Genomic DNA, 22,793 nt, shown 5'->3' on the forward strand with positions numbered 1-22,793 from the left:
CATAGGCAGTTTCACTCGCCGAAGCTAAGACGTTTTTCAGAAGCACAGTTAAGCTTCCAGGGATGTCATTTTAAGAGGGTCTCTAACAAACAGAATATACTGTTCCCATCGGGCTAGTGATAATGTCCTTGCCTTGACGACAAGTTGCAACCGTAAAGCGAGTTTAATTCTCTGACAAGAAGATTGGTGACAGCTATCGTTGCATTGTTTACTATAATATATGGGATTCTTCCCTGAAAACCCTGGAGATGGCATTTGTCTGGTCTGGTTGTAAATAATGAGATAGACCACAATGGATTTCAGTTCCTCATCAGTGTTTGATCAGCACAAAGGTAAGTCACCTGCTACTAATTTCAAAATCCTCTGGTCCTGACGTGCCTCCCAAGCAAATGTATTAAGATTACTTGACAGAATTAGTAGTAAGAATTTTTAGAAAAGGTCAGGTCTCAGAGAGATTTATTTTGATTACCCATGAAGGAATTTCTTCAACCAGCTTTAGACATGGATATTTCAGGCTCTGGCTACAGTGATTTTTAAAAATAAAATTTTTTCAGCAGAATGTCAACAGCGTCCGGTTGCTTTTATCCTTAGCACTGAGAGATGTGTTTATATATGTGTTGTTTATATTATATATCATCGCTCACACAGATATACATATATGAAAAATTGTAATATTCAGAAGCAAAGCAATTTAAAATGGAGTAAAAATTTAAGAAAAGCTGATTTTCATACATCTACTAGTTTGTATGTATTAAAAGGAGTAGATGCTGACAAGTGATTGACTTGGCTTCAGCAAATGTAAGCTGTATAGGTTAGTATTGCCATAATTGTGAATTTAAAAGCTACAACACGAAGATTTTCTACATGGTAAGGTTGCTATGGAAATACAAGTTAAATGGTTGAATTTCATGTCTTTATTTTCCCAGTTCAAGCTTTTATGTCATACAGCTTAATCCACTATAAGGAATGTAGTGGTATTCCTTTTATGTTCCCAAGGCAGGAAGCTGTCATTGGTCGACTACCTGTGTTGCAACAAATTTCTCAAGTCAGCTTGCCAAATAATTTGTGTGCAGTGGCCACGGCTCCCAGTGCACTCCTTCCAAGGGTCCAAGCTGACATGGCCACGCTGGTCCCACAACAAAGGTGCTGACTGCAGAAGAAAGATGAAGGGCAGGAGGGAGAGGGATGCTACAGTGCCTTCCGCGTGTCTGTGTCCCACAGGTTGTAATTTTATGCTTAACCATGCTTCTTTGGTGAAACCAAAGTAAATTTGCTCCATATAAAGCAGTGGGCATAGGGCTGCCTTTCAGACACAGTAGCGTTCGAAGCCTGAAGCAAGTCTTGAGACTACTGGTCTATACCAGCCCAGCCAAGACCCCACCTTGAGTAGATGGAGAAGAGTGGGAAGCCAGCAAGGAAACTGACTGAGAAGAAACAAAAAATACTGCCAGTAATACAGGAAAAAGGGAAGTGCAAAGGGGAAGGGGGGATCTGTACTGCAGGAATGAGAGACAGGTGCTCCTAGCTCATATGTAAATGGTGTAAGGAGTGTTTCCCCAGCAGGACACACACATGGCGTGACTGAGCTTCTGCAGCTCCACACAGCTGTTCTCAAGTGTTCCTTCCACAGGCAGTATGAGTATGCTCTGTGCCACGTGCCAACCCAGCAGTGCCTACACTGAGGAGGGAGAGAGGAGACCCTGCACACTCAGTGCAGTGGGGTGGCTGACAGGGAGCCTGTGGAAGTGCTGACAGGAATGAGGCTGGAATATGACTAGGGCTGGGGAGGGACAAGTCAAGTCTCCAGATGCATTAGAGGGCAGACAGCAATGCAGGATACCACTGACCCAAACCACCTCATCTGGATAGGAGTGAGAGAGCTGGGAGGCAACATCTACCTGTCCCTCCCCTTGTTCCTTATCTGCAGCCCTTCCTTCTGCCAGGCCACTCTCCACACCAACCCACCCTTATTGCTGTCTAGCATCATCTCCAGACCCATGTCACACTGCACTCATAGCACTTCCCCAGCAAGAGGGTCCCTCCTGGATAAATTCATTGTCTCACCACCACCACCACTGCTGAGGGATGCTGGCTTATTAGCTAGTTTGTGACTTACCGTTTGTCTTCCCTGCTAGCTGCATGGCACTTGGATGGGGAGCAGAGGCAGGCAACACAGAGTAATGGGACACTGGACCCACTGGATATCATACAAAGGAAGGTCTATTCAATATTTACGGCATATAGTGGATTTTATTGAAATAGCATCTTAATGTCCTGGCACATTACTGATTTAAGCATGTAATTTTTTTTTTTCCTGTAGTAAAGAGAAAGGGAATATCCTTCATTGAAACAATTTATAACAATGGAATAATACAGACTAGCTTCCAAACACATTGGTCTAATGAAATAACCCAACTCTGCCCACAGCCCCTTTATCTACCCCATTCATCACCTATCCCAGCTACATATCAAATAAACAGCATTCCAGGCTTGAAAAATTATACCATCTCTCTGTAACACTTCCCATGGTACTGCCCATTTATATCTTGTAATACTCATCAATACTAACAGCAGCAGCAAAGTGGGTCTTAAGCAAGTCAATATCAGAAACCCCACTCCTCTTAATATTGCTTGATGCCACTTAAATGTGTGCTGTACCTGGCTTCAAATGTTTACCATTCAAACAGAGAAGCTAGACAAAGGCCTGGCCTGGTACATTCACAGCCAGTCACGCACAGGGATTATTACTTTGTTAGCAATCAATAAACCCATAACATTAGAGAGTGAATTGCAATTTCCAAAAACTGCGCTCATCTACCTCCTGCTGACCCTTGACACTGACATGCTGAAATGAAATAAACTGTCTAGTATTGTGTCCTGGTGACAAGCTGTGGGAAATCAAGTAAGGCATTTGGCTAATGGTGGAGACAAGGGGGTTTATAGGAAAGAGGGGAGTAAATTAAATATAAAATAAATATTTCTTCTTCACAATGAACATACATTATTCCCTTATCCAGCCTTCAGTTTTCAAACATTAGTGTTTTAGCAAGGTTAAATCAGTCATTGTCAAGACCACATACATCAAGCTGCAGCAAAAATACGTAGACCTTAAAAATCCAATGCAGGAGAAAGCACGCGCTTGTGTACATCTACTGCGCACTTTGTAAAACAGCACATCAGCCACCATCGTAAATTGGGTATAATGTGTGTTCTTCATAGGTGGGGCAAGGGGGAATTAATGTCCCAAGCAGTGTAATTTCATTGCTCTGAATCTTGTAATCATTCTGTATGTTTCTTTATAGACTCCCTTTTCTGGCCAAAAGACAATCACTTTGTGTTAGAGGAATGACATGTTTTTGAAACACTGCAGCCTATTTCAGATAGGATTGGTTAAAAGCCAATGGCTTTTAACTTTGATTTTTTTTTTTTTGTCTGAGGATTTTACCTACAAAAGACATCACAAACCTGTATGTCATTTGGTCTTTGCTCACTTAACATTCTTCCAGACTTTTCTACACCACTGTTGTGCCAGTCTGCAGTTTCTCCCTACCCTTTCTCTATACACAGGGTCTTAGTTAGACCTTCTGCCTTCCTGAATGTTATTGACGGCTTCCTGTCACCAGTAGCACATCAATTTTCCAAAACAACATGTAAAATCTATCTGAAATGGAACTAGTACTCACTAATGGTTTCAGAACTGCAAGATAATAAATGAAGCAACATTAATGCATTTGAAAATGAAGGGTCAGGGATTTGGCTATTCAAAATCCTGTATCCCATGTGGTGCTGGTACCCCAGCCACAGCTGACCTCCCCAGCAGGGTAAGCTCACAGAGTGGGACAGAAGCACTCAGTTCCTCATTGTTGCCTTCTGCAAAATGCCTACTCTCCAAACCATTCTTCTTCCTCCCAGGAAGGAATACACAGAAAGAAATGGCATACAAGCTTTGCACCTGTGCCCCCTCATTTCTTGACAAAGTAAGCTGGAGGAAAATGAAGCAGGACATGTGTCACCTGGAGCCTAGTGCATCCAGTATAGATGATATCCAAGCCCCCCAGGCATTTCCTGCTCCCTGTCATGTGAGGCATCAGAAGCCCATGTATCTTTCTACTTCCCTGTCCCCTACCCAAAGTCACAAAGGTCATGATAAAGACACCCTGTTTAAAATCATTTCACACTATAGAAATGGAATTAGTGTCAGTCGTTATGTCAGATGAATGATTTGAGCACTTACCAATTCCTACTGACCAATTCCTCCCTCACCAGCAGAGTGACAGCCTGGTCTCCCTGCCTAGCCTTGCTCTGACAGCTGGGACTAATGCGTGGGGAAGTCTGAATCTTGGATGTGGCTTCATGACACTGTCCCTTAAGAGGAGTGGGGCTCATGTTCTACAAGAGCAGGCATGGGAAAAGCTTTGTCTCTCCATCTGTCCAGCCAGCCAGCTATCCATCCATCCATCCACCCACCCACCCACCCACCCACATATAGTTTTGCTTACTCTCCACACAGGGGAGGGTAATTGTTCTGAGGAAAGCAGATTCAGCCCCACACAAGGGCACAGGAGAGAAGGTATTTTGGTTTTAGTTGGATGAAAAAGGTTAGAGAGAATCAGGAACACTTGCAGGTATGCATCCATGTTCTCATCTGCCTTACATACTGCTCTCCAGGTAAGCAACTGCTCTGCTCAGGAGACGAAAAGTTTCCCTTTGTGGGTGGATTGCTCTGCTCCTGACTCACAGCAGGGAACAGTACTTACGAGGCTAAAAAGCAACACCTACAACATTTACATGGGTAATGAACAAAAGGAGGTGAGGATGCCCTTTGATCTACTGTCTGCCCCAGTACCTTCAGTGGTACCTTTCCCGCTGCCAGCAGCATCTCTGTACCATTGCCATGTAATAACCACCACACACAGGTGTGAGATGAGCTGCATCAATGCTCATGGCGGGCTCCCCCTGTCTACCTCCAGAGAGGAACAAGACAAGCAATGAGCTTCTGCCTTGCCTCCTTGCCTTCTGCCCAGCCCATACCACACACCTTGAGCGAGGGACTAGCTCAGACCTGACCTTGATGTTAACAAGTGTTTGCTGAGTTTACCAATTGTGAGAGGAGTCTGCAGATCTGGCATGATAAGGAAATCTGATTAATGGCCCCTGTGGAAAAGTGCCCTCTTTTTTTCATATACTAGTCACTGATGATGACTCTCCAGAGGCGATGACTCTTAGTCTTTCCTGATCTCACAAGCTCACAGGTAAAAACTTCTGACCCAAATGAACAGCTGCCTCAGCAGTAGATTCCCCAACAGAATAAAAATCAAGTTAACATTTTTAATTTACAAATTTTATCAAATAAGCAATGGAAAAGATCAGGTAGAAGAAAAGAAATGTCATTTTCTTCAGTTGAGTAGTAATGAAGAGGGAATCTGTGCACTGGTGAAGGCAGATTTAACATCAGCTTTCTAGTTTTCCCAAGCCCACAACCAGAACTCCAGCTTTGACAAACTAACCTTTCTCAGGGTAAGATCCAATTGCATTTCCATGGCAGCCAAGTTTTGTGGTCGAGAGTGATGGCTGCATCCCAGGAAGAGAAGGTCACATGTGGGGAATTACACAGAGCTATAAACCCCAGCATGGTGTTCACGCTGCGACATCACAAAATTAATAGTGTGGCTAATAGTTTAATATTATCTTTAAAGACCTTTTATCACTCAAAGATATATATGACACTGATTAAAATATTATTTATATCAATGTGTTCATAACAATGTGCTATTTTATTTCAGATTCTCTTTAAACCATCTCCCTTTTTTCTGCACAGCTTACATAGTTATGCTGTCTCCAGGACACACACAAGTAAGGATAAGTCACCAGTCACTTAATCTTCCTTTCCTTTGATCAACTCTCTAGTCTGTTTTAGGTGTCAGTTTTACTTTCTCCCGCTAAGAAGGTGATGCAGTGGCTGGACAGATGTTATGCTCTTACCCTCAGCCATAGTAAACAGCAGAGCTTGCTGCAGCTGTGCTTCTTTTTGAGTTAACAGAAATCAGACTCTTTTTAAAATTAAACATGAGGCTGTGGCTGACCACCAATACATTTCTAGATTGTTTTACCAAGACATCATTGTACTGGGTTGGCATGGCAGGGGGTTGGGGGCAAACCTGCAGGGGTGGCTTCTGTGAGAAGTTGCCAGAAGCTTCCTCTGTGTCTGATAGAGCCAATACCAGCCGGCTCCAAGACAGATCTGCTGCTGGCCAAGGCTGAGCCCATCAGTGATGGTGGCAGCACCTCTGGAGTAACACAGTTATGAAAGAGAAAAGAACACCAAGAGCAACTGCAGAGAAAGACAGGAGTGAGAAGATGTGAGAGGAACAAGTCTGCAGACACCCAAGTCAGTAGAGAAGGAGGGGGAAGAGGTAGTCGAGGTGCCAGAGCAGAGATTCCCCTGCAGCACATGGAGAAGACCATGATGAAATGGGTTGTCACCCTGCAGCCCACAAAGGATGATGGGGAACAGAGATTCTACCTGTAGCCCATGGAAAACCCCACATTGGAGCAGGCGGAGGCACCTGAAGGAGGCTGTAAACCTGTGGGAAACCTGCCCTAGAGCAAGCTCTTGGCAGGACCCATGGCCCCATGAGAGAGGGGACACAGTGGAGCAGGTTTGCTGACAGGACTTGTGATCCTGTGGAGGAGCCATGCTGGAATCATCTGTTTCTGAAGGTCTGCACCCCACAGAAGGGACCCACTCTGGAGCAGTTCATGAAGAACTGCAGTCTGGAGGAAGGACTGACTTTGGGGAAGTTAGTGGAGGACTGTCTCCAGTGGGAGGGACCCCACACTGGAGCGAAAGAAGAGTGTGAGAAACCTTCCTCCTGAGGAAGAAGGAGTGGCAGAGACAACAGGTGATGAACTGACCACAACCCTTATTCCCCATCCCCTGTGCCGCTTGGGGAAAAAAGGTAGAAAAACCAAGAATGAAACTGAAGCTGGGAAGAACGTAGGGTGGGGGAACATGTTTTTTAACATTTGGTTTAATTTCTTATTACCCTACACTGATCTGATTGGTAATAAAATAAATTAATTTTCCCCGAGTCGATTTTGTTTTGCCCATGGTGGTAACTGGTGAGTGGTCTCTCCCTGCCCTTATCTCAAGCCACAAGCCTTTCATTAGGTTTTCTCTCCCCTGTCCAGCTGCGGGGGAGAATGATGGAGCAACTTTGGGGGACTCCTGCTCTCCAGCCAGGGTAAACCCACCAGAAACAGATTTGACCCTGTAGCAAAAAATCAACTCTTTTGACTCCTGGATTTAACAGGTTACTAGTTGGCTTGAAGTCAAAGGAGGTGTAGACATGCGGAGAATGGGATGACCAGTCCAGAAGGAATTTACCAGCAAAGAAGCACAGAGACAATCATCATGTTCATTCATCTAGAAACAATAATCTGAGGAGCGTTCAGGAACAGGTCCAGCAAGGCATCTGCTTTAAATGATACCTCATGCTGTAATTGCCAAACAAAATAAACCTCTCCTGGGTTACAAGCAATAGTCCACCTTTCCATTTTGGAGGAATTATTAACACAAACCATTGCTGCCAGAAGTTCACTCTCTGGAGAAGAGAATACCCTTGGAAACCGCAGGGAAAGGAAGTGAAAAGGCTCTGTCTTCTCACTGGTGCAAGGATAACACTGAAGCTGAAAATGCCTGTATCCTGACTTCATCCTATCTCATAGAAGCACAGCCAGCACTATTATTAGCTACTTCTGTAATTACTTCATTGTTTCTCAAGTCATGTTACATTAATGTTAGCATGATTTCTTATGAGGTGGAAACTTTCCAGAAGTTTTCTCATGTCATGTCTATGTCCAACAGTTTTTGGAAGAAGTTATGATGAAAAACAAGTTGCAGATGACTAACAAAACCCATAGAGCTGTTTAGACACACTTTGTTCCACCTTGAGTTATATAGTCGTAAAAACTCAGGGAAATAAGTGTCATTATTTTCACTGTTAATCATTTGTACTTGCTCTCTGCTTACTCAAGGACATGTTCCTCCCCTGCAGGTGATGCAGCAGAAGAGGTTGACTTGGCTGTGGTTTACCAAGCAGCAGCGAATGGTGATGTGAACACACTAACGGCAGTGATTCGAGAAGATCCTTCCATCCTGGAGTGCTGCGACAGTGAAGGTAAATGAAAGCTGAGCTTGTTCTCAGGGGTTTAGCTGCCTTTGCTTGCAATTAAATTTTCCAAATTTCATCCTGATTCTTCTGTTCAGCGAGTTATATTTAGTAGCAGAATATGGGAAATTCAAGTTATTCTTTGGAACATCCGCTGGAAATTATCAGTTTGAGCACTTTTCCTGTGTAATTGTATTATTTTTAATATGGATACAAATAAGATGTTTTGTTAAAATTAGAGAGTATTTTATAAATAATCTATTTTATCCCCTTTAGAGAGATACAGATAAATGGTTGGCATTTCAGAGAAGGAAAAATAATACTTTTAGCAAAGCCAAATGCTATACATTCTGCATATCTCTAGAGTAGAGGGTTTTAGCCTTTTGCACTTAAAAATATGTGTACAGACACAGTTTGAATGATTTTATCATGTAATTGTTTCCCGAAGGGTTGGTTGTACAATGTGCAATAGTCTAAATAATCTGCTTTATCTGTGCAACTCTGGTCCTTTTCATTTTGTGTTCAGGTTACTATCTAATGCCATTACAAAGTGTTGTTCATTTGCTGGGTTTTATATGCACCTATTTCCTAAGTGAATTAAAGCCACAGATCTCTGGAAGCTTCTCTCAAAGAAGACTTTGTTTATTCAAAAAATTATTTTATTACTGCAGTTTCTTTTAAAGGTTACATATGAACACGGTATATTCTAATCTTTACAAGTTTTTACCTATTCTTCCGACAATTTAAACCAGACATCCTAACTGTTATTATTTAAATATCTACTGCTTAGTAGGGAAAATACTTAATCAAACTAAAATGCTCTCAGTCCAGATTCATAGAATCAAAGAATCGTAGGGGTTGGGAGGAACATCCAGAGATCATCAAGTCCCACCCCCCCGCCAAAGCAGGTTCCCTAGTGCAGGTCACACACGTAGGCATCCAGACATATCTTGGATATCTCCAGAGAAGGAGGCTCCACAGCCCCCCTGGGCAGCCTGTCCCAGGGCTCTGTCTCCCTCACTGTGTAAAAGTTCTTCCGCATGTTGGTGCAGAACTTCCTGTGCTCCAACTTGAGGCCATTGCCTCTGTACCCAGAGACAACTGAAAAGAGGCTGGCCATTTCCCTTTGTCTCCCACACTTAAGATACTTCTAAACATTGATCAGATTCTCTCTCAGTCTTCTTTTCTCAAGGCTGAACAGCCCTGGTTCATTCAGCCTTTCCTCATAGGGGAGATGATTGTTAATGGGAGAAGGACCACCTACGAAGGGCAGTTGGTGGAGACAGACTGATTAGCAAACAGAAGTATTTCAGCTCCAGAATAATTTGTTTATTAGGTAGCACATACAAATGCAAATAAAAACCCATCTTGCAAGACAAAACATACAGATCATATCTTGCACAACCTCAGGTTGTTCAACAGTCTGCTTGTACCCTGTCAGAATAATCATTCCTCAGTTGTGTCTGAAGTTTCTAGTAGTCTTGCAGTTTCTCATATTCATGTTTATTCCCAGTTTAGTAATTTTAAATTGCTTTGTCAGAGTATGCTGGAAAATTTCTTGCTATTATTCAGCAGTTAGCAGAATAGAAGGAAGAGGAAGCAATTCAAAGATATCATAATACTTCATGAGGAAATTTGAGTATTAGGTTTGAATGATGATTTCAGGATTTTTTCCACCACGACAATTGTTTGCAGAGTGTAAAAAAGTTCTCATGACAACAGAAAATATTCTGAAGCAAAACCCCAATTTAAAATAAGTTACTGTCTACACAGAGCATCGAGTCACACACATACGCCTTTGCATGGGATAAGGCTTGATTTCATAACACTTTTTAATACATAGAGACAGAATGAAGCTAGGGGTTGAGAAAATTAGACAAGCATCATCTGGCTACTAGCCACTCTAAAGAGTATCAGTCTCCAAAGCAGTGTACAAAGCCAAGAACCTTCTTGGTAGAGTACTGTGGGACAAAGACCTGAAGGGAAGAGGTGTCCAAGACAGCTGGTTAGTTGTTGTTCTTTTGTGTGGCTGGGTTCTGGTGGAGGAGGAAGATTGCAGGGGTGGCTTCTGCAAGAAGCAGCCAGAAGCTCTCTGCAGGCCCCACAGAGCAAACACACAGAAATGAGAGAGCAGGAGAGAGAGAGATCTGCACCAGAGCTTTTGACCCTGTGGGCGACCAGGCGGGAGCAGTCTGGGCCATTCTATGATTTATGACTGCACCCCATAGAAGTGACGCACGCTGGGGCAGCTGGTGAAGAGCTGAAGCCTCGTGTGAAAGGATTCACACTGGAGAAGTTCATGGAGGACTGTCTCCCATGGGTGGGACCCAACCGTGCAGCAGGGGAAGCATGTGTGGAATGCCCCCTCTGGCTAAGAAGGAAAACATTTCATGAGGAACTGACCGAATCCCCTACTCCCCCATTCCCTGCCCCTCCTTGTGCCACAATGGGGGGAAGAAGGGAGTGAAATCATGACTAAAGTGAAGCCTGCTAAAAAGGGAGGGGTCAAGGGAGGCGCTTTAAGATCTGGTTGTGCTTCTCATTACCCCACTCTGGTGCCACTGGGTGTGCAGTGCAGTGTAATGAATTAGAGAGTTTTCTTTCCTTTTTTCTGTGGTGAGTCTGCTTTGCCCATAACACTGATTGCAGAATGATCTCTCCCTGTCCTTATCTCAACTCCTAAACCTCTCAATGCATATTTTCCCCCCTGTCCAGCTGAAAAGGGGACTGACAGAGTGACTTTTGTGGGCATCTGACCTCCAGCCAGGGTCAAATCATCACACTAGGTCTCAAGGATCACCTCCTCCAAGTTCAGGAGTGATGTATCCCAACAAAGTAGAAGTCAGGCAAAAATGCCCAGAGGCCTGCATGGATGGACAAGAAGCTCCTGGGAAACTCAGCTGCAAAAAGGGAGCCTACAAAGACTGGAAGCAAGGATAAGTAGCCTGTGAAGACTAGAAAAATTGTCTGAGCAGCCAGGGATCAGGTCAGGAAAGCCAAAGGCCTTAGAGAATTAAATCTGGCCAGGGACATCATGGACAAGAGAAGCTTCTATAGGTTCATCAGTGATAAAAGGAAGCTAAGGGAAAATTTGGCCTCCTCTAGAAGGACATGGGAGACCTCGTTACCCAGGATATTGAGGAGGCTGGGGTATTCAATCACTTTTTTGCTTCAGTCTTCACCAGCAAAGGCTCCAGCCACACTGTCTACAACACAAAAGGCAAAGGCAGGCACTGAGACAATGATAAACCCGTAGAAGATCAGATTTTACTTCGTCTAAGAAATCTGAAGGTGCATGAGTTCATGGAAAGTGATGAAATGCATCCACAGGTTCTGACAGAACTGATGGAAGAAGTGAATAAGCTGCTTTCTATCGTATTCGAGAAGTTGTGTCAGCACAGTGAAGTTCCCACTGACTGGAAAAGCCCAGTCCATTTTTAATGAAGAAAAAAAGGAAGACCCAGGGACTACAGGTCAAGCAGTCTCATCTCTGTATGGCAACATCATGGAGCAGATCCTTCTGGAAGCTATTATGCTCAGACAAATGAAAAAGGAGGAGGTGATTGGTGACAGACAACATGACTTCACTCAGGGCAAGTCACACCTGACAAATTTGGTGGCCTTCTACAACACGGTTACAGTGTTGGTGGATAGGGGAAAAGCAAATGATATCATTTACTTGTACTTGTGCAAAGCACTTGACATTGTCCCACATGACATCCTTCCCTCTAAACTGGAGAGACATGGATTCAACAGATGGAAGACTTGATGGATAAGGACAGTCGCACTCAAATAATTATGGTTAACAACTGCATGGCTAAGCGGAGACCAGCAGTGAGTGGCATTCCTCAGGGGTTGATACTGGGACTGGTACCCTCGAACATCTTTGCTGGTGACATGGACAATGGGATTGTGTGACCCCTCACCAAGTCTGCCAATGGCACCAAGCTGTGATTTGTGGTCAACATGCTGGAGGGAAGGAATGCCATCCAGAGGGACCTTGACAGGCCTGAGAGGCTGGCCCATGTGAACTGCATGAAGTTCAGAATGGCAACGCACAAGGTCCTGCACAGGTCAGGACAACGCCAACTACAGGCTGAGTGGAGAATGGCTTGTGAGCAGCCCTAAGGAGAAGGACTTGGGAGTGTTGATGAATGACAAGCTCAACATGAGCAGGCAATGCACACTTGCAGCCCAGAAGGTCAAAAGTATCCTGGGCTGCATCAAGAACAGAGTGGACAGCACATCAAGGGAGGTGATTCTGCACCTCTGCTCTGCTATAGTGAGGCCCCATCTGGAGTACTGTGTCCAGCTCTGGGGACCCCAGTACAGTAAAGACATGGAGCTGTTGGAGTGAGTCCAGAGAAGGGCCACAAAGATGAGAACACTGGAACACCTTTCCTGTGAAGACAGCCTGAGAGAGTTTGGCTTGTTCAGCCTACAGAAGAGAATGTTCTGGGAAGACCTTATTGCAGCCTTCCAGTACCTCAAGCAGACCTGCAGAAAAGATGGAGAGGGATGGTTTATGAAGGAATGTAGTGATAGGGCAAGGGGTAATGGATTTAAAGTAAAAGAGGGTAGGTTTAGATTAGACATTAGGAAGAAATTCTTCCCAGTGAGGGCAGTGAGGCCCTGGCACAGGCTGCCCAGAGAAGCTGTGGCTGCCCCCTCCCTGGCAGTGTTCAAGGCCAGGCTGGATGGGGCTCTGGGCAGCCTGGGCTAGTGGAGGGTGTCCCTGCCCATGGCAGGGGTGGGTGGAATGAGATGGTCTTGGAGGTCCCTTCCAACCCAAACCATGATGATATTGGGAACTTGTCAACAGAAAAACACATTTCCCTCCAGAAGCAGAGTTAATGAGGCAAGGCTTTTGCTAATGAAATCATACTCTTTTTAAAAACAGTGGTCAGTAACTGGCATAGTAGTTACTTCCTGCCTGCAAAAAGCTGAGTACAACTGTTGGACCATTGTCAGAGAAAGGATTTGTTAATTTGCCAGTGCTAACATGAGCAAATAAGAAAATATGTCTATCTTACGGCTTTGAGAAAATAAAAACTGTAAAAGAATATTTTACTTTCTCCCCCAGGTTGCACACCTTTGATGCACGCTGTGTCAGGACGCCAGGTTGATACAGTGAAGCTTCTGCTGAAGATGGGAGCCAATATTAATACTCAAGATGCATGTGGACGTACCAGCTTATCTCTGGCAACTTATTTGGTACCAAGACTTGGGGGAGAAGGATGGAAAGACAGATGAAGTGAAGGGACTGAATGTACAGACCGCATAAGATTTCTGTTCTTATTACAGAAAGAGAGTACAAAATATTTGGTTAAAGACAGCAGTGATATTGAAAACTTTACTGCAAAGGTGGAAGCAATGATAATTAGAAAAGGATCAGGAATCCTGTCAGAGTGTCCTTTCTCTTTTGGCTTGTAAAATCAGTGCATGGTATGGGGATGCCATTAGATCCTAGGTCCTCTGTGTGATTTCAAAATAGCCACCCCTTCTGTGCATTGGAAAGTCCTCTCTTGTTCTTAATACACAGATTAATTTCTCCTGCCCTCCCTCCCCACAGGAGCAAATTCCAATGACCAATGGGCATGTTATCCTGCACACCACGTGGTCCAGGGCATTACTTTTCTTTTTTCACTACTGTGCTGGACCTTGGATGGCCAGGTTAAGAACTTAAGTTCAAGTTGCTTCAGGTGTCAGTGTAGATGCCCAGATCACAAGAAATCCAATTCCCTATCAACCCATGCACAAGTGATGGTCAGGGCAGGCATCCTATTGAGAAGTTTGGGAAGTGAGATACAATGGTCTCTGTCTGAAGCACACAAGGTTGGTTCTCTTCCACTTAGACTTCTACTCCATGCTGGAGGGAATTCAGGATTCAGAGACAGAATGGGGACCAAGTTAGTTGGGGAGAGGGGTTGACCATGGGCTTCCATTATTAGTTGGACAGAAAGGAGGAAGGAATGTTCACCCATGCTACGTAGTTATCAGATATGGCTGGATGACTGCCAGTTCATTAAACAGATACCATGGCAGCCTAATTAAATCACATCCCATCCATCCAGTTTCTTCCTGCAAATTCAGGACAAAACAATGCTTCTGCTCAGCTATGTAATTTTCAGCCAGAAAATAACTGTAGAAAATAACAAAACAAGCAGTCTTTTTCAGTGCAAGTAAGTCCTACTTACTTGAGAATAAACATTTTCCTTGCCAGACATTTTCAAAAAAATATCATAATTGGTGTCATGCTCCCTTTTTCCTTTCTCTTTTCCCAGAGGGGAAAAAATATTCTCTGGAAAAAAAAGAAATGACTGGAAAAGATTGAAACCACCCAAGCTTCGAAGTTTCCATTTCTGTTTCTGTCATGGATATAATCAGAGGTCTAGAGAGAATTTGGCTGTGATATCTGTCCAGAGAACTGAATTCAGCAGAGCTCCACAGTCATAATCGCATGCAGAATTCAGTGGTCTTGTACTTCCACCAGAACCCACAACAGGGATGTTCTGTTTCCATCATTCCACACCTCCTTCCTATAAATGCTGGCAGTACCAATCCGACATAGCTCATACAGGAGGAATCAGTATTCATGAAATGCCTGCAGAGGTTTGAACAAAACACTTAAAGGCATGCTTGATTTCCCTGGGACTTAAATTTATATTGAAAGATTTACGCAGTCACGACCAGATTGTTTACTTGCTTTTCTGTCGAGGTGATCAATAGAAGGTCTTATCCCAAGAACTGATTCATCTCATCTGTATTGGTGCAGTTTAAGTCTCACACTGTCACTAATCCAAACTTCTGCAACAACGTATATAAGACCACACTCCTAGGCTACTTACTGTTGAGGTGCCATCACTGCTAAAATCTCATAATGGAAATGAGATTAAGTGCCCATTTTCTTGGTTTAACCTAGCCTAATTAAATCCACATGTAAGAATATGTCTAGCACTTGCTAGTGATATGGGAATTAGCAGGGTTTTAATCACTGTTTACTCAGTACTTATTGCATCTGCAGAAAAACCAAAATGCAGTGTAAAGGGAGCACCTTAACACAGATACAAATGCCAAAGCTAGTCTGAGACCCAGACTCCAGAGGGGAGCCAGTCTTAGTCCTGAACCAGTTCCTCTGCTGGCGGAAACAGCTAGTCACACATGGATGCCAGAACCACCAAGCAAAGATCTGGCCTGATGCGTTTCACTTTCCTCTTTGACATGCTCTGATTTGTTTTTTAGGGCTGGCTGGAAGGCTGTGTCAGCCTGCTCAGAAACGGTGCTAAGCAGAACATACCCGACAAAAACGGGAGGTTGCCACTACATGCTGCTACCGCGGAGCCTGACGTGAGGTATGTCACAGGCTCCAGCACCATTTGCTGGTTGAATCTCAACAAGCAGTTTCAAGCTACCCACCCTAAGGGGAGCTCAAGTCAGGAAGGTTAGCAGTGACAGTTACACTCGTGAGCTGGTCCTTAGTGGTTATCACAAAAAGGGTTAGAGAGAAGGAAAAGCATTGCACAAAATTGGTGTAACAGAAATATACGACCAAGGAATGTGAGGAGCCTGGTTTAAGATCACAACAGCAGAGGGGGGCTGTTTAGGATCACAACAGCAGCTGAAACCCTACATTTCCTCTGAACCATTACCTTTCTCCCACCTCTGTGCAAGAAATATTACAAGCAGATCCTTCTCTGGACTTCTCCTCCAAGTAGCATGGCAAATGTGAGAAAAGTTTTGCACACAACAACCTCTCTGAGAGTCTCCCATAAAGGGGAAGCTGAGGTTTGGTAGACTGGCTCATTTTTAATTACTTTTACTAAAGGTGGAGTAACAACTACAGAGTGCATTAACAAGAAACCTTAAGAAAGATCCTCTGTCTCATTCCAGCCTCTGATAATAGGAAGGTTTAACAAGTTTGTATTTGTACATCTGAATAAACTCGCTCAAGAAACTCTCCAAAGTAAATCACGTCTGGAGGAATAGAAGGAGATTACAGATGGGCAAACACTGAGTGCATGAAAAATGTTCATGTGACCTAATCACTGAGTCTATAGTTTTGCTGCTCTTGCCGTATCAGACCAGCTCAGGCTTCTATGCATTTCTGTCAACCTTGCTCTCCAGCCTTTTTTGACAGCATTATCCATTTTCCACATTATCATTGCTTTTCATGCATCACTTGGAGAGAATAGTCTGAGGTTCCTGCAAAAGTACAGGTCACTGTCATTAAACAAAGCCTCCACAGAAAGAAGACAATGTTTGTACAACACTGCACATGCTGCTACTTGAAAAGGAACTGTAATCTACTTTACCGGCAGCACACAGGATTCCCTGAATGTTTTCTACATTGTCCATAGATATGGGCAGACCTCTGCTCTGCACAGGAGTTTATCAGTTACTCAATTCCTTTTCCTTCATTGGGATGGAGCTTTGAGGGGGAGGCTTTTTCCTCACCGTCATTGTCAGTCTCTCGAATCCCTGCTATTGCCAAAAGGCTGTATGCAGTAGCCAGCTGTGAATGGTTTTTTTCAACCAAGTTTGATAGCTGCCAGACTGCTGCTACAACCCCATGTGCTGGAGGCAGCACATGGACCACATGTAAAGAGAGACACAGTGATCAGCCAATTTATGTATTGATTTGATAATTGATTTCTGTGCTGCCGTGTGCTCTACAGAGCCGAAGAGGAAAGGTGGAAAGAACATCATTGGACTTCTTGATCTATGCCTTTAAGGGTAAATACCAGAGAAATCTCAGCTGCGTGGCTAAATATGTACATATTTGAGTGGTAGCATTTATGTTACCATAATGGTCTAAGGATTTGAGACAAAATTTGTTGAGAGGTTTTACACTCAAAGAATGAGCTTTTCTTCACATACACTGGTTTCATTGACTATATATAGCATTAAAATACAGATCCATGTATCAGATTATAAAACTATGTGATAACATACAAACACATTATAGTTATCTCGTTTTCTTTCTGCTCACTGCTTCGTTTTTACCTGTACCTGTTTCCAGACACCGAATTTCTGAGATTGTAGTCGTTGTGCCAAATAACCACAAAATGTCTCTTCCCTCTCACAGTTTTACAAAACTGATGACAGGAATTTCAGAGGCCACACTTTCCAGAGTTCCTAAAGTACAACTCCATTATGCCATTGGTTGTGTGATTCATAAAATGAGGTCTAACATTCCTTTTCTACAAGTATTTGTATCCAAATACAAATTAAGTCCTGGCAAAGTATTGGAATAGACCCAGTCTTCACCCTTTAGGGATATTCTAGTCAGGAAAAAAAAAAAAAAAAAAAAGTAGATTTGGATTTCTGGTACATTCTCAACAGGCAACATTCTTAACCTGATCTGGTCCACACACCTAAGCCACCTGAGCACAGTTCAATCCAGAAAACATACTGAAAGTTATTGAAGAATTTTCTGATGAAAAGCTACAAAAGATTTTCAGTCTCCCATGCATGGGAATAATGTAGGGTTGTATACATTTATCCGTGGGCATTTATCAGAGTCATTTGACACTTCACCATCTTTTAATTTCCTTACAAGACAGCATGTCTTTAAAATGTCCATTCTTTGAAGTCTTTTAGCAAATTCACACCTTCAAACGAGCCACAGATTTGCTTTATGATCTTACCTAGGGATACATTAAGGATATATCTTTCCTTTTGCTAGAATCATAAGAACTGCACGCCCATGTTAGGATCTGTGATATTTGGAATTGTTACTGCCTGTGACAGGACAGTCCTTTCCATTTCCCTCATCCATCCATGTACATGATCCAAACACCTAGTGTCCTGATGCAAAACACAATCATCTTCACCAAACCTGCAGTGATTTCAGAACATCTTCACAGGATACCAAAAGGAAAAGAGAAGCAAAATCCATGTGGAGTTAAAAATATTACCACACTTGAATAAAATTTCCAGTAACCATTTTATCGGAACTGTTCCCTCCACCAGAGGGGAGTGTTTGTAGTCTGATATTCTGTAAAATGTGAACCAATGAATTGCTATATTTTATACCACGACAATGGCCCTGTCACAGCAGACATGCTTAAGGCCTTGTAAAATACTGTTCATTTGTGTGTGTGAGAGTAAATATATAGTATGCATGCACACACACATACACACAAACACGTACACATCATCACATTACTCTAAGAGTTAAGGAGAGTGAATTTAGAAATTGGTCATTAACACTTCTGTTTATTTAAAACTTTGTGAAAAAGAATTACAATGCATTGCTAAGCCACCAAAAACTGCACACAGGTATAGCATTACACACTGTGATTCCAGCCTGGCAATCAGCACAATAATTCTTCCTATTGACTCTGTTTTAATTCCCAGCACTAAACTCCTGTTGTTACAGTAAGCCATAAAGTACTATTTGTTATTCTAGTATTACAAAGCTCAGACCTAAGATTCTGACCTGTGGCCATCATTAATACTGATTTTTCTTGAAATTACATGTTGTGTTTCTCAAAAAAATGTTGATTTTTCAGGTTTAGTCAGGAGTACACCACACTGATTATGTCATTGCTTCCACAGGCTTCTAAACGTGCTTCTGCAGCAGTCCAATCTTTGTGAAATTAATCATCAGGACAATGAGGTGAGTGAACATGCGCTACAAGTTATGGTCCCATGCTCTGGGGGCATACAAGTCATGCTGTTCAGAAGCAGTCCACTGTACTATCAATTTCATGATAAGACTATGCACTAGTCAAAAACCTCTATAATGCTCTTGCTGAAATGTACATTTTTTCCTACTACACATGATGCAGCTTCAGTCTAATTATCTTCCACATACTGCCAATTATGGAGGTACCTTGAAACAGTCTCTTCACTCACTTGCCAATACATTAATTGCTTTTGATTCTTCTTGTTAAGTTAGACATTGGACTTAACCTTCAACTTTACTGATCATCCCATTGTTAAAGTGCTGTTCTCAGGAAGAGTATTGGAAAGCTGACATTACACAGAACAGCCATGGAGCTACAAAATTTTTTGCTATCTTCTGATCCTCAAAGAATTCTGTCCTGCATAAATATACATACATATATATGATGAACACAGAAGTGTGTTAACCTCCAAAATGCATTCTTTTGCAAACAGAGAAGCCACAACACAAGAGAGATTCTAGGTATCTTGAGCCTTAGAACTGCTCAAGGATGCATCTCTTCTCAATAGTGCCAGAACTGCCACAGGGTTGTGAATTTTCCCTCTTCCCATGAACTTGCTTTATCCACTGGATGGTTTGCTCACAACAACCTAAACCAGACATATGCTTTGTCTTGTTGTAGAATTATGTTGCTAATGAGTTGCACAGAAGCATGGATGATAATTTCAAGCTGCAATGTTTTGCTGTAATGCATCGCTTACATGCAATTTGGAACTTCTAGTCCAGCTCCCTGTTATTTGGCACTGAGAAGATATTTTTTCAAGTGTCAGTACTAAGCCCTGAATATTCATGTGGTCTGAAAAATGTGAATCCTCACAAATTATTGCAGCTAATAGAGCTGTTCTCTTGGCATAAGTAAACCACTTTAGTTTTTCCATCTTACACTTGAGAAAAACACCTTGATGAATACATGAACACGTAAAGAGTAAGAAATACATCTGGAGGTTTCATAGGTTCCACAACTGTGGCTTTCTGTGGGTTTCTTATGCAGCCTGTAAGATGGCAATGTGAGGAAACATTCCCTGAAAAAGCTTCCAATCCAGGCAAAACGAATGTCATGATATATTTCCCACAGCCATTTTTTCCTGGGTTTTCTCCTTTTATGTCCTTGTTTTTTAGAAATGCACAATTACTTGGCTGACTAAGCTTTGATATTACATTCTGCTGTACCTTCTGCTCTGACAGCTCTGATATCACTCTCATGCATCTTCTGACAACAATAGTCCATCTACAGGTGCCACTCAAGGGTGGTATCACCATGCACAAATCGGATGGATGTGGGTTAGACAGCCATCACCCACTGCAGCAGACCCACACGTGTAAGCTGCCACTACTACCATCTCAATGCTCTTTGCTCAGTTGAATACTCAAAAAGGACACATGGAATTTACAAATTATCAGAAAAGAAATAGAGAACAAAACAGGAAGCAGCATTATGCTCTATAAGAATCCTTGGTACACCCACATCTTCAATGTTGACTGCAAGAGTAATCTGGAAAAGGAAGTACTAGAAAAGGACAACAAAGACAGTAATTAATACTTACATATTAACTTCCTTTCATGGGAAAGGCTGACAACGATAACAAACTAACTGCAACAGGACTTTCAGCTTGGCCACTATGTCTGAAGGGTGATACTATACAAGTCCATGTCATCATAAATTGCACAGAGAAGATTAAAATATAATTAATATTAACTAGTTTTTAAATCTAAAATGATGGGGACACCTACAGAAATTATCAGGCAGCAGAACTAAAAAAAATTTTTTAATTACTTTTTTCAGAAAATACATTGTTTCCCTGTGGAGTTCTGATGTCATAGGATGCCTGATTACAAACTTTAGGTGACTGTATATCATCAAGCTGTGTTTCTTAGGTTTTCTCCCTAAGCATCTGCTGCTGAACTCTCTGAGCTGTGTCCCTGTACAAGAGAGATCTTTGATCCCTACCCAAGTTCTCATGCCCTAGGGTTATGGTTGACTGCCAGTTACTGCAGTAGAAACAGAAAGTTGATTTTACAAGGATTTTTTGTCCATATCAATAGACTGAGAGAGGATGACAGAAAGCTGTCCTGGTACACTGCAGCTTCTCTTTCAGTGGCTGTTTCGGCTCTCCAGGACCAGCTGTGAGGACCCATCTCCCATCTGGAAATCACTTCACTGAAGCTTCACTTCACAGCACTCACAGATTCTGAGTATCCATCAACAGTACTAAGTCTCTTGCGTCAAAACCTTGGTCCACTGACGTCAATGGCAGAAGTCCCATCAATTTCAGTTAGGATAGGATTTTACCCTCATTCTTGGTTTTACAAAACCAAAACCCCCTGATTAATCTTTGCAAACCCTAAGTAAAACCAAAACTGCTCTTGTTCAACTGCTCTACTTTGCCATCATCTATACTTAAACCATCTGGGAGCCTAAAAAACCTTTTTAGATACCTGATAAGTGAAAGAAATTAATGGTAGCACATTCAGGCTTTTAGTTAGAAAAATCACTGCTGACAACTTCCACTATTAATGCACTGATAAGCTGCTTGCATCAGTGTTTCATAGCTCGTGCTTTCCTGAGTTGTTGCCAACCAGCTTTATGGGTCAGGTTTTAATTTCTTTTCCACTCTACATTTTTTGCTTTTGACCATTTTGGAAACAAGGCAAGACCCTTGAAATGCATTTTCCCTGGTGAAACAGTAAACAACACCTCCCAGAGTAAAATGTTAACACAGCTGAAGAATACCAGCCATTTCTTTAGAAACATACTAAATTAGTAACTTTACACAGAAAAATCTTTAATATTTTGGGTGTATAGTAACATATGTGTAACAATGCTGATGAAGGTGCAAATGCAGGCCATGAACTTGCTGATCTACCAAGACTGACTGAACACAGCTAAGATGGAATGAAACGGCAGGTCAACAGTTTACCACTTGCTTTGTTTTCTCCCTAAATAGTAAATATGAGATGTTTATGTTATGATTTTTTTGTTTACATCACTGGGCCAGTTCCTTAGCTTGCCAATTAGTGGCAGCAAGAATACAAGCCTATAATATTTATTTTGGATCAAAGATAAGACCTAAAATAAACATCACGCTGTGTCATGTCAAAGCACCAGTCTAAAAGAGGTTTTTCTCACAGGATCCAAATTGGGCAGTGAGGAACTGTCCCCCAGTTGTCCTGGCCCTGTCCACATGTTATTTGTGACAGCCTATAGTCACATCCAAAAGAAGCATTAGTATTTGTACCCATTTTCTGTAATAACCACAAAAAAGTTAATTGTTTGTGTGCCCCTTCTGACTCCACTAATTCATAAACTGTTACCAATTATTCCAAATAAAGAGGGAGAGCAAAGAGTCTGTCAGCCCAAAAGAATTTCAAAACTGTGTAGTCTATCTACAGAAACTTGCAAGTGATAATACTTGTTCTCTGGATTTGTGGCCTTCAGGGAATGACTTCACTCCACTGGGCTGCTTTCCACAACAGGCCCCAGCACACCCAGACTCTGCTGCACAAGGGAGCGGACCTGACTCTGGTGGACAAAGACTTCAAAACAGCCTTGCACTGGGCGGTACAGGTGAGCCGCGGCCGCAGTTTCACCAGGCAGTTGCTCAAGCTGACTTAAGTTGGTCTCCTGAATACTCCAGAAGAAATTATTTCAGCTGTGATATTAGGAAAATGTATGCTAGGAATGCCCACTAATATCCCCAGTATTTTGCCAGTAGGCACAGGTCAAGGATCTAACATCTTCTTCAGAGAGCAAGGCATACTTAATACAGGGTCAGCACTGATGCCCTGAACAAAGCTAGTAACTTATCTTTCCAACACTGTGTATATGCTCCATGTTGAACGCATGCTTAAGTTTTTTCACTGAATGAGGCTGCAGAAACCAGCAGTTTAAACAGTCTTGCCAAAGGCCTTTGCAAATAAAATAATGAAAACAC

At 42.6% G+C, this 22,793-nt stretch overlaps 1 protein-coding gene across 1 annotated transcript in view; it reads left to right on the forward strand.

Moving 5' to 3' along the window:
• Positions 1-292: 292 nt before the first annotated feature.
• ANKRD55 (ankyrin repeat domain 55) overlaps positions 293-22,793 on the forward strand; it is a gene marked incomplete at both ends in the record, with an annotated part of 55,501 nt that continues 33,000 nt past the window's right edge. Inside the window, 6 exons of the mRNA XM_084278754.1 lie at positions 293-332; positions 8,058-8,180; positions 13,255-13,385; positions 15,414-15,523; positions 18,732-18,792; positions 22,298-22,426. Of these exons, the coding sequence (XP_084134880.1) occupies positions 293-332; positions 8,058-8,180; positions 13,255-13,385; positions 15,414-15,523; positions 18,732-18,792; positions 22,298-22,426 (594 nt within the window). The remainder of the gene's footprint in view (positions 333-8,057; positions 8,181-13,254; positions 13,386-15,413; positions 15,524-18,731; positions 18,793-22,297; positions 22,427-22,793) is intronic.

Source organism: Gallinula chloropus (assembly GCF_964237585.1).
Source record: "Gallinula chloropus genome assembly, chromosome: Z".
Classification (NCBI taxonomy): Eukaryota; Metazoa; Chordata; class Aves; order Gruiformes; family Rallidae; genus Gallinula; species Gallinula chloropus.